The 12,490-nt window shown below is 45.9% G+C and overlaps 1 protein-coding gene across 1 annotated transcript; it reads right to left on the bottom strand.

Moving 5' to 3' along the window:
• Positions 1 to 454: 454 nt before the first annotated feature.
• Positions 455 to 3,124, bottom strand: LOC120816559 (protein jagunal homolog 1-B). The gene is made up of 4 exons (XM_040172264.2): positions 2,893 to 3,124; positions 1,820 to 1,917; positions 1,556 to 1,628; positions 455 to 1,473 (listed from the first exon to the last, which is right to left on the bottom strand). Exons 2-4 carry the CDS (start codon positions 1,906 to 1,908, stop codon positions 1,084 to 1,086), a joined length of 552 nt encoding a protein of 183 aa, XP_040028198.2. The 5' UTR covers positions 1,909 to 1,917; positions 2,893 to 3,124; the 3' UTR covers positions 455 to 1,083.
• Between the last annotated feature and the right edge of the window lie 9,366 nt (positions 3,125 to 12,490).

Here is a 12,490-nt window from a genome sequence, read left to right as displayed (position 1 = left end):
CTGACTCTTAACACACGGCACCCGGAGGAGAAAGGATGGAATCCCAAGTGTGGCTCAGGAACGTCTGCTCTGATTCCACCTTGTCGGTTCCACAGAGCAAGTTTGGTAAAATCACCATAGCAACACAACGAAAAACTTTGGTGAACAACAAACCGAGCCGAGCTCTGACTGTCTCTCATCCTGTACATTTCTCTAGCGTTGTGCTCTTCGTAAGTTCTGTTTGTTTTGCCCGTAATAAACTTTCACTGCTTCAATTCATCAAATTTCTTATTATAAATAAGACATACACAGAAATGACAAGAGTTGAGATAATTATTTCCACTTGCATGATCTCATCGGATGATGCATTCCATGAAGCCTCGCAGCCATGTAGCCTTGCAGCGGGCGGTGTTAGTGTTTGATTGCATGATTATTCGATTCAATTAATACGACAGAAATCATTCAATTAGACACGTTATGATCAACGTCTCCTTCAGAAGATTCTTAAAGGTTTATTTCAGAGGTTTTATGCGTTACAGATCTGCGGTGCAAACAATTAGCTCAGTTAGCAGCCTGCTCACAGGACATGTGGTGTCCTTCAGGGTTTGTTTGTACACACAACAGCCTCAGAGAGCAATGAAGCTGTGTTGCAAAACACCACCAAAGAGACGGTGAAGGAGCCAAATAAACTGAAAACGGAAGACTTACTGAAACCACGTTCTGAAGTCTGGCTTTGGCAACGTAAAGTGAAATGATCCTGTTTAATATTTCAATTACTTTTTGGATTTGTTTGCAGAACATTAACTTACATGTGAGTACAGTATTCCTCCAGGTACTTGTCTGTTTACCTGTATCTAAAATAAGGCATAAACACACGACATTTTCAGATTTACATTTTGAATGATGGAGAATTAATGTACAGAATGACGGCGGCAGTGACAGGCAGTCCAGGGAATGCTTTTCAGCTAACAATTAACCAGTTACCACTGTCAAATATAAATATAGAAAAGACTCTTTTTGAGAGTTTGTCTTGATCCACCAGTTCAGTGGCGGGTTTCCAAAAGAAAGCCTCAGCAGTAAGATCTGAGCGTCCTCAAGGTCAGCTCATTTCTTCTTCTTCTCCTGCGTGCCGGTGAACCACTGGTCCAGCAGCTTCTTGCTGTAGTAGATCTGCCAGGCGTGCACCTGCACAGCGATGACGATGACCAGGTACATGACCGTCACGGCGGGGAAGCCGAAGATGAAGCGGTAGGCTTTCCCGTGTCGATACAGCTGCTGGGCCACGGGGAACATTTCCATGCTGCCGTAGACCAGCGGGGCCACGCAGAAGAGCCCGGCGCTGATCATGGAGATGACCAGGTAGCTGATGTTGTTGCGGGGCAACGCCAAGAAGCTGAAGACCAAGGGAATTATGCTCAGGAAGTAAGGATACTCCCACTGGTATGGAGAGGCCACGACCTTGTGCGACACGAGGCTCAGCTGGCTCACGGTCACCTGAGAAAAGATGAAGACACATTGACTTATACTGCGTTACAGCGGTTACAACGGTCACGTTGAAGGGGGGGGGGGATGTTACCTGAGCGGCCATCAGCACCCAGATCAGCGCGTGGACAATGTTGAGTTTTCGGATTTCAGACTTCAGAGCAACGCTGCGCCAAAGGACACATACGTGTACATTCACACACAAGTCACAGATTCACGAGCTAACCAAAGTGATCCTTGCATTGATGACTAAACCTCAGGATCAAATCATAGCAGGGGAACTCATGTCAAGAGATTTGAGTTTTCTTTTGTAACCACTTGATATACGTTTGACACACTGATTAATTACTTCGCCTACCTCATCTGGTAGTGAGAAGCAACCCTCTCCCGGTGCTGAAAGTCACTGCCATCCGTACCGGCTGCTCTCGGGCCTGCTCGAGAAGCCATGGCGGTTGTCTGTAGGCAAGACACAACATCAAGGATGAAGTGGCTCAAAATTCAAAAAGATGTTTGTGGGTCAATTATACAAATATGAACAACGTGACTGAAGTGTGGATTGCACAACATGTCTTTGTTGTTCTAACTAATCCACAAAGAAATAAATCAATAATCTCGACTAAAATGTATAATTGTAATAGGGTAGATGAAATCAAGCATTCTGATTGGCTGAGAGTGTGTCACGGGGTGTACAGTTCTGAGCCATAAAGTACTGGACACCCGTTTACATTAACCTGAGCGTTTTGCGCCACCGTTAGTTGTCATTTCAGCTCGGTGTTGATCGCCGAAAAAGGAAGCTTTCGCCAAAGAGGACTATTCAGGTGAACGTCAGGACAAATCTGTTGCAGAACACGTACGTGGGTACTATGTTCTGCAGGCAACTGAAATGCAACACACAGCACAACTATTTTGTGCTGAAAGGCAGCTCACTATTTACAAACTATTCATAATGTTGCTGGCAACCGTATTATAAAAGCAACCAGGTACCCGAAGCAGTACAGTATCGTCAATGTTACAGTTGAAGGGTGTTGTTAGGCCCCTCGCACCTTGTTGCTCAATGTCACAGCTGCAGCAATACTGACGTTCGCGTTGCTAAGCCACCAAGAGTAACGTTAATGTTTAACGGATGCCACCTTTGCCACGTCGTCTGAATAAACATGTCAGTCCAAATGTATCCATAAAAACTCAATTCCACTTGAGACGTCATCGTTAATGGTGGCAAATTGCTTTAACGTTACATTCTTTGTGGAATAAAGCATGTAAACAAATAAAGCAGCGGAGCGTAGAGGCTAATGCTAGGTAGCTGTTAGCTTGTCATCCAGGTGAGTATCAGCTAACGTTAGGTATCTTAGGAGGAACTAAGAGCCAACGTTAAGTTACCCGAACTGTCACGTACTGTTGGCAGAAATGTGAATGGTGAATCATAACACTTACTTTTTATTTTTCGTTGTTTATAAAGGGCATTATACCATAAAACGCTGAATGAATGAGAGAAACCAGCTAGCCGAGTGAGCCATTCACGGAAGACAGACCGGAAGTGTGACGTTTTAAACCGCGATTGGCCAGTTTCTCTCTCGCCGATTCTCGTTACTTGTCAAAGCTTTGATCGAGGCCACGGAGCGACGGATGAGCCCGTCTACCATGCGTCGTTCTATTGTTGAAATGGAATGTTATAAGAATCAAGTAAAAAACAAAACAATGGTTTTTGTATGAAACCAATAGTCAAATCAAAAAAATACAGTTCACATATTGCACAGTTTCCATTTATGCTGTGCATCATTGTCCCAAGTAAAGAATAACGCGTTACAACATTACAAGAAAAAAGTAATAAAGTACAAAATAAAACACGGCATACGGTGGTATGATTGAGTATGAGCACATTTCTGGTATATTTTTGGATGTCCTGTATTTCAAAATTAATTCGGTCATTTGTTGTCAACAAAAAGAAATAAACATAATCCCAAGTAATTAGTAGTTAAACAAATACATTAAAAATAATACTGACAAACCCCTTTATGTATAATGTACGCACAGCTGCAACATTGCAGTACCTATTTGTGACCACACAGGGGCAGTGCTGCACTGTGTAACACTGATGGCCTCAGTGCAGGTGTGAGATTAGTGCATGTGTTAATGCGACATCCTCTCGACTCTCCCGAGCTGTGGTGCAGCTTGCTTGTATCACTCGGGGATGGAGATGCACACCGGCAGGCCCATTTCACCTGATCTGTTTTGAATGAAGACGATCAATCCACTAGCATGATGAATCCCTGAGCCATGTTCCATCAAAAGGCCCTCTTAGATATTGCCTTTTTAACTTGCCGTACTTGAGCGTGAGTCCGTTTGACAGATAATGCAATGTCTGTAGCGTGTGTGTGCATCTCTCCGTGTGTACCTAAATTGTGTAAAGCTTGTTTCCTTGCAGGTACATAAAAACTGCCATAAGGTGAAATGGATAGTGTGTGTGCATGTAACCCTGTGACAGTGTCTGTGTGTGTGTGTATCCTGTAGGGATCACAGTGTCAGTGCAGCTTCATTAATCTCCCAGCATCGTGGGACTTGTCTGAACTCTAAAAGAGGGCTGGAGAGAACAAGCTGCCCCCCCCCCCCCCCCAGACACTCCGTTTACCCTCCACACTCATGTCACTCCTCATAGGGTTCTGAAAACCCAGAAGTGACGCTGCAGTATGTGTTGAGTTGCGTGTGCACATCTGCGTTCGTCCATACATGAACACACATGAACAGGGATAAAAGACAATTGATGCATATTAGACGCTGACACCTTTCCAGCAGTATTTTGGGTCATTCTGAATGTGCATGATTTCCTCAAGTAGCGAAAGGCAAATCAATGCCACCACAACTGTATGATAAATATTTATTTTACCTCAATAATGCATAGGAGAGCACATATGCTGATTGCATGACAAAACATACCCCCATAAATATCTTAAGACTAAAGATAAGATTCACGCTTTTTACTATAGTGACAGGGATTCAATCAGCATAATAACAGCACGACAATATTTGCCTTTTTAATAAAGGTGGGATGTCCCCCTGCTCAAAAGCAATGAAAGGAAATACCTATAAGCTTAGAATATTATCAAATCTCTTGTTTGCCTGCCCTTTCTGAAGCGTTGAACTCTGCACCGCAGAAATGTTCCCAGCGGATTGACCTCCCAACAAAAAGGGTTCTCTGTGCGAGAGACGAACAGGGAGGAGAACCGGCACCTGCGATTAAATGAGGTTGGGAGGACTTGCGTGCTGCTCAGATCGACCAGCTAGTCGCAGTGAAAAAGGCTCCTCCACCATTCGCTTTGTGCCTCGATGACAGCTCTGTTTAACGCCATTTGCATCAAAGCCGCACGCGGAGGCAGAGCGGAATGCTCGTAGTTGGTTTCCTTGCTAAGGAAAATTGTATCAAATGAAAATTTGACCTGAAACATTTTCGGCTGAGAGAGAAGAGTCAGGCCTCAGAGCTTTGGTTTCTGTGTAGCACACCAAAACATGCTGGCGCATATCATCTCATTATCTTGATGGCTGATTCAAAGAAGTCCAATGTGGCCATTCACTGTGCTGGAAGTACACGTCTGGGTCTCTGATCACAGCTCCTAGCGCTTCATGCCGCGGCTTCCATCTCAACCTCGTCGCCCCGCGGCTGCTTCCGCAGAGCTGGCACGAAAACACTGGTTGACCGCCTCCGGTTCATCGCTCCTCTAATGAGCGAGGTGTGAGATTTGAACCTTGTTTTGCATCCCTGGCTCCTGGCATCAGGGAAAAATACCACAACAACCAGCCCGTCGGTGTTAAACCACACATTTGGCAGATTAGGCAACTCGAATGAAAGAGGGTCAAATGCTTTGACCTTTGACCCTGTGACGGGAGGAGGCTTCTCCCCACTGCTGCCGGCTTAATCAGAAGTGTAGTAGTGATGTTACACAGACCTCTGCAATTGGGGAAAACGTCTCCCGTGGCGGAGCTGCTGAGCTGTGCTGGTTGCTGGAAGTCAACGGGCCCTCTCATCAAAAAACACCGCTAATCAACCGTGTTCAATGTTTTCGTTTGCACAGCAAAAGAGGTTAAAAAATGTGGGCTGCGCTGAACCGGGACGACATTCATTCGTCCTGCATGCTGAGGACGTTTGCATGAGTTTTTGTCCCCGGTTTAGCTTTTTGTGGTGCAGGGCGTTCAATACGCAGTCACGCAGAGCTCTGGGTCCCGCGGGATGTGAAAGAGCAGCACTCTGATTGCTGAAGTCACGAGAAGTGCGAGAGAAAAGTGGGCCTTCGGAGAAATGTAGCTCTTCCGTATGAGCTCCCGGATTTTTGACTCATTCTCGTTCCCGGATCCTGCAGAGTCGTGTTGGTCAGGAGGTGGAGAGGGAGGAGCTTGGTGAAGGTTTTTCAATCTGGAACAAAACGGTGGAGCGACCCACAGTGCCCCGCTATCTACCTCAGCCTGAATAGATTACTGAAGATACATTCATAGCACTGCATAAAGCTCTGCAGAGATCATCCTCATCTGCGGTCCCCCGGTAGGGGCCCCTAGTGGATTCTGGGAAACCCTTACAGGCTACTCACAGAATCAAAGCCGCTGCTGGTTCTTTCCTTGACCTTCATCATCAAGTAACTACAATGGCCTGATCCCTCAGCCAAGAGAATGATACTAATAGCGCTGATGGCGCGGGAGTGGGGAGAAAGGGGGGAGGAGCCTGTTCAATCTGCTTTGTAAGGCGTGTAGACTGCATGTATGCGACTTCCCATCTGCCACGGCGGATGGTAGACGGGCTCATCCGTTGCTCCGTGGCCCCGCTTCTACGAGTCTCTCTTCTCTCGCGTCTGTATGATCCTCTTTTGTGCGACAGGTTCATACTCTCTGCTTTTTAATTGAGATAATTAGGCTTAGACGTCTCGCTTGGCGTTCCTCTCCTACAGAAGATGGTGGAATACCTGAATGACACTCCCATCGTTGGAAGGGCGATCATATGATAATATGGAAGGTTGACATTTTTACGACAGGGTGAAGGTTGAAGACAATGAGGTGGGGGGTTTATTGTCCATGACGCTTTAGGATGTCCAGATTTAAAGATGACCTTGACTCATCAGAACTGAGGGTTGTTTTGAGGAACACAGAAAGTAAACGGTTCCACCCTCCATTATCAGGCTGAGATAGTTTTTATTACTTTTTCACTGCCGGATTTGATAACACTAATGTACTGGTTATCTATTCAATATAGCTTCGGCCCAGCAGATCATGCAAGCAGAGCTTCAAAATGTAAATGTGAATGCACCAATCACCCGTCTCCTGCCCCCTTTCCTTGTCCTCTTCTCCTCGATCGAAGCCCAAAACCGTCTTCTACCGGCTTCTTGTGGCAAGACAAAGATATAAAACGCACTGAATGGAAAGACTCAACATAGACATTTTTCTTTTTTGCAGTGCAGCATTGCCGAACTGCTTAGCAGCAGCAGTAACCGTTAACAGGATTAGGCATGGCTTACATAAACATCTCCCATGGCAACCAGGCGGAGGCAGGGAGCGGAGCCCTCGACGGGAAGCAACCATCGGTTCGTTGAGCCGACCGTCCGTCGTCTGTCGGGATGTTTGCGGCCATGTGCTTCCCGTGCACGCCTGTGTTCATCTCAGCTACTTTGAGCATGGCGGTCCCCAAGGGTCAAAAGCAATCCTACAAATTGAACTCTGCGCATTTGATATATTTTGTCAAATGCAAAGTGTTGCCTTTTCAACTCCAATCCTCCTTGTGCGTTTCGGTGGCATCTGCACAGCGTGTGTGAGTCTTGCCAGTGTTGTGACACATTGACAGCGAGGCCTGAAGTTGTGTCCCGTTGGATATACTAGGCCTTTGGAACGGTTCATTTCCCATAATTCCCCGAGGGGAGGCACATTGCTCACTGCCTCTCGTGGCTTTGGCTCTGAAGGAGAGTAAAGGTCTCTCGCTGTTTTCCTCCGCTGATTCTTTTATTTTCCCTTCTCATGTGGCCGCCATGGTTCTTTGCTAAATGTATAACCTGCGTTGCAGTCCAACCGGCTCTTCACACATCTGTTCGTGCCTGTTGTTTTGTCTTTTCACGCCGGCCAGAGGAAGGCGTTTGCAGACCTAAACGTTGCCTTGAAGGAGAAATGGCGTTTTGCCGCATCTGACAAAATGGACATTAAACATCTTTTCTCCTTCAGGGTCCCTCTTTCCTTGCAATCGTCTCACTTCATCCACATCCAGTCTCTGCTGTTTATTCCCGCCCTTTCCCATTTGTCTCTCTCCTCCGTCTCTCTGCAGCAGAGCAGAGCATCAGCAGAGCTAATGAGCTTTATGAGGAAGTAGGAAGCGTTTTGCCGTGGCTCCTTTTTTTTACGTCCATTTCTCGAATGATCTTATTTGCCGGCTCCGGTGTCACTATGTGAATTTAATGTTCGTTATTTTAACAGGTCGTATCCGGTTTGTCCTCTCACGTCTTACAATGTTTAGCTCTTTGTCATTCAAGGCCACAGTGAACTTGCTGTCGGAACTCATTCAGCGTCTTTGTGTCCAGACAAAGGACACATTTGAGGAAAAACGTGAGGCAGCATCTCTGCTTTCAAAAAATGGTTGTGTAGTGCACAACCTTGCGGGGGTCCAAGAGTCCTTCGCCAACATAATGTGACTTAGAGACACAAATCAAACAAGGACAGACTACCAAGAGACATAAAAGAGATATATATATTCAAATAGCGCGAGAATGAATGTTCTGCCCGGCCTGGTGTGAGTCGGTCTGAAACGTTGTGCGATTACCCAGAAGACACTGGGCCTCTGCTGGCTTTGGTTTCATGGGTGTTTTCCCTCCTCTTCATCCTGAGCACTGCAAACGGCTCTTATCCTGATGCCACACTGCTGAGTTTTGCTCATGGATGAACTGCATTGTTGTCCCTTTGTCTTCCAGCACAACAAAGTCTCAGCAGTCAGCATTGTAATCCAAGGCCGTGATCAGTGATGATCGTGTATAATTACACTAAGTAAGTTCCCGTTGTCATGCTATTGATCTCTTGGTGCATTTAAGGAATTAAAGGGTCTGAAAATTCCTTTGCAAAAGTCACATTTTCCAGGATGAAAACTTTCTTTCCTGCACATGCTCACACTAAGTAATACAATTTAAACTCTTTTCCTTTAAATAATTGCTTTGGAGAACACCCATGTCCTTTTCTTCCTAAGACTATTTGTCACGGCTCACTTTTACTTGTGCTGTTTTTATTTTGTGCCAGTCGGACTGAATCAATCACAGCTGAGAAATGTCTGTCTGACATCGTTGTCCCTTTCCTATTTATTGTCTCCGCCACCTCTGCAGGGAGCGCCTATGAGCGCTGCTCACCTTGAGATGTCTCCCCCCGGCTCTGCTGTGTTTTGTCATCCACGAGGGGGTCTTTAACCTACATAGGTAGCTACATTAGTGGGGCTAAAAGCACGCCGCAAACCTGGCTGGAAAGCAGCCAAGTCAGCAGCAGGACGTGAGCTATCGCTGGATGTTGGACATGAGGAGGGGGAAGGGGGGGCAGCTTTCCTCAGGCTGTCTCCGAGCTCGTCCCCAAATGAAAGTAACCACAATACTGCTGCTGTGTTCCAGGCGCACGTCCTGTGATGACAGAGAGGAGGACAACGGATTAGATCTGATAAACGTCAGAGCGGCTCCGCTCGTTTTATTGCTCCCTGGTTGCTTTTTGAATTAAAAAAAATAGATTTTGTTTTGAATGTGAAGAAAATTACCACCCTAATTAACAAAGCTGCCCGTGAGCTTTGTCGATGAGATGTTAAGTTCCTTCTTATGCAGCGTTATTTGAGGCACGGGAGGTGTTCTTCTAAAGGAGTATGAATCCAAAGTGTCCCATTTGGGATCCCAACAGCGTCGTTGGGTCTAAAGCGTCGCACTGTGCCGTCTGTATTTCGGCTCCACAAAACAAGAATCAACCTTTACCTCTTGCTCGTTGGTGCAGAGGGGGAAAGCTGCACGGTGCGAATGAGTTAAAGGAACCGAGTGGAGAGTTGGGGGTCGATTCTAATTGGGCCTCGGCCTGCAGCTGATTGCTGATAACGGTGCTGCTGACTTGTGTTACGCCGCTGTCGTCCGCCTGGGGCCTGATTGCAGCTTATCGGGGGCATTTACATTGATGGTCACCTTCTGCCTGCTGTGGCTGAACCCAGATCAGCCGTCCTTATCCACACTGTGGCAAGGAAAATCTGAAAAATGTTGTCAAAGCAATGTTTTCTTCTCCCTTGGGGTCGGAGGAGAGGTCGGGGGTCCCCGGTAGGTGTGGGGGGGGGGTTGGATAACCGAGTTTCCCTTGGCAGCAGGCCCCGGATGTGTCACCGCTCATTGCGCTGCGCTCTTAAGCGCTTCCGAGAGAGCTCCCCTGTCCCCGCGCATCGCTTGCTCCCGCTAAAGACCAACCCGTCACCTGGAGGTTTTCTCCCGCGCAGATGTGGACTCCTGATTGGCGTCTTAAAAAAAGGGATTATTATCTTACCGTTTCTTCAATTGTCGTGTGCTGATTATATGAGGGAACGGTAATGATTACAGTTATAGGATTTAGCTTACGGCGGTTCAAACACCAAATCGTTTGGAGATCACCAAAGTCCAATGATCCGGTGTCATTGAGAACCACTGATCAAAGCACCTTCACTTAATAGACCGACTCATTGATCACAGGCCGTGGGGGGTCACCTCTGTCTCTGCGGTGCTCTTGGATTAGACGTGATTGAAGAGAGACGTGTCTGAAACATCACGGCGTGCCCATTATTATGTATTATTATGTTTGACACCCTGCAGTAGGGGCTGGCGTGCCTGCAGAGCGAGTGCATGTGATGCCTGAATTCTGTGTGCTGGTGCTCCATACGTCCCTTAATTTAGTCATGAGATGTTTAATGCTTACCTATATTTGCAGATTTTGGGGGGGGTTATTATGTGTCTCAAATAAGTTGTATTCAAAACCGTGGGAGCGTGGCTGACAGTAAAGTGAGAAAGGGGATGTCGGGGAGAAGGGTTGAGGCGAAGGGAGTATAAGAGAGAAGTTGGAGGCTGATGAGTCTGTGTGTTAGTGAATGATGAGGTGTGTGATGGTACCTAATCTGCTGTCTGCGCCGTACAGTGCACATTCTGTGCTCTGAATGTGAATGTGATACGCTGGTGCAGAAAACTAAACTCTGCACCATCTTTGATAATTGGGACAGACTTTTTTACACCAGGAAGGTCACATTTTAAGTCAAATGCAGTATGGAAACCGTTTTATTGTTTAAACACAGCGATTCCCTTTCTTGTGTTATAGCTGGATGAGAAGATTTATGCTGTTCGGCAGGTACGAAGCCATTGGCAGCGGCTAGCTGACTTAGCTCGGAGTGGAAAACCCTCATCTTGACTCTGCCAAGATGACAGAATCCGCAGCATCTCACCAGGGCTCACCAATCCACACGTTGCATCTCGTTTGTCAATAGCACAAACACAGGTGTTAAAGCAGGAATTTGCTGTTTTGCATTGCTTTGCCGAGTCCCACTGGTTGCCTGGCAACTGGCCCTGATCAGGGAAATGTGCCGCTTAACCCCAAATAAAAGAACAAATTGTTTTACACTCTGGTTTTTGTATGCATTCAACAATAAGTCAGTTCTCAAGATGAATAGTGAATAAAGAGCTGATTTTGCAACCTTGGGTCGGAGCCCAGATAGCTGTTTTACGGTCTTTATGCTAAGCTAAGGAGACGAGCTGCCAATGGGGATGAACATGAGCATCTTCTCAGTGTATTTACTAAATACAGTAGGGACAGTATTATTTATTTTGTAGTAGCAGCCGTTAATTACTCCCAGAATGAAAATTCTTGACAGAACCCCTCTCCAGTTTCATAAAAGAGGCAAAAAAACACCACAAAAAGATGCACTTTCAAACACACTGACACAACTCATCAGACCAGCAACTGGTTTGTTCATCCCTCCTTTTTGTATCAACAAGAGTTTTAATGAAACATTCATTACAATCTTTAAAAGCATTAACTGAAATTAGCTTTCCTCAGATTTTGTTTGCATGCAATGGAACATTCAGATAACCTCGCTCTGAGCAAATGAAAACAACAAAGAGGTAATTGTGCAGGTGCAGGTGTAGACCAGGAGGAAGAGTTTTCATTAAGCTCAACATTAAATATTATTAAGGGACAGAATGCAATTTCAAACAGGGCTTATACTTGAACAGTAGGAAAAATGGCCAATGTTTGATAAATATTGATGACCAGTGAAGACCTGTGGTGCACTAGAGGATAAAGAGCCAACCTGTTTTTGTGCACTCTGTGCAAAATGATGAATCCGGATCCTGCTGCAGATGACAAGGGGGGGGGAGTCATTGAGGGAGACGTTTTTCTTTGGCAGCCGCCACTTTTTCACGGGGGTTTGCAGTCAAACAGATAGGCAGCGTGACAGGCCAGTCAATAGAAGTCAGCAGTGATTATGCAAGTTGCTTAGGCCTAATGAGAAAGGTCAGCACTTTGCCAAGAGGGTGGGACACAAGCCCAGTCTCACACTGAGATGTACAGAACACACTGCTGTGGAAAACTGTGCAGCACAAAAAACTGCGCCGGTTTGCTTTTTGGTGGATATGTTATTTTTGTGGAAAAGTGGCCATTTATAGAAGTGATTTCTTTTTGCATTATACAGTATAAATATATACATATACATATATATATATATATTCTGTCTATAATGAGACAGCGGGACACATCTGTTGCATGGATGTCCGTCCTGGAAGGAGAATCCCTCCTGATGTTGTTCTTTGCAGGGTTTCTTACATATTTACCTAATAAAGTTTTTTCTGGTTGAGTTGTACCTCATCTAAAGGGTTTAAGAGCCTGCATGTCCGTCTTGTCCCCGGGGTCCCTGCTGTTCCACCAAAGTAGCAGTGTTTCTAACTCTTTACTCTTTACAGAAGCAACTGTGGCATTATTTTGTGCTTGCAGTAGTTGTTGATCAGTAAGTGGTAATGTTCAGCATGGGTTAATATATTGCTTTACATGCATT

The sequence above is a fragment of the Gasterosteus aculeatus genome, chromosome 1 (assembly GCF_964276395.1).
Source record: "Gasterosteus aculeatus chromosome 1, fGasAcu3.hap1.1, whole genome shotgun sequence".
Lineage (NCBI taxonomy): Eukaryota > Metazoa > Chordata > Actinopteri > Perciformes > Gasterosteidae > Gasterosteus > Gasterosteus aculeatus.
The sequence above is the reverse complement of the archived record's forward strand: the minus strand, read 5'-3'. Positions and strand labels throughout refer to the sequence as shown.

Coding starts and splice junctions, on each gene's coding strand:
- LOC120816559 (XM_040172264.2), bottom strand. CDS start 1,908: ATGGCTTCTCGAGCAGGCCCGAGAGCAGCCGGTACGGATGGCAGTGAC. Junction 1,629..1,819: donor GCTTCTCACTACCAGATGAG/GTAGGCGAAGTA, acceptor CCTTTGGCGCAG/CGTTGCTCTGAAGTCTGAAA. Junction 1,474..1,555: donor GGGTGCTGATGGCCGCTCAG/GTAACATCCCCC, acceptor ATCTTTTCTCAG/GTGACCGTGAGCCAGCTGAG.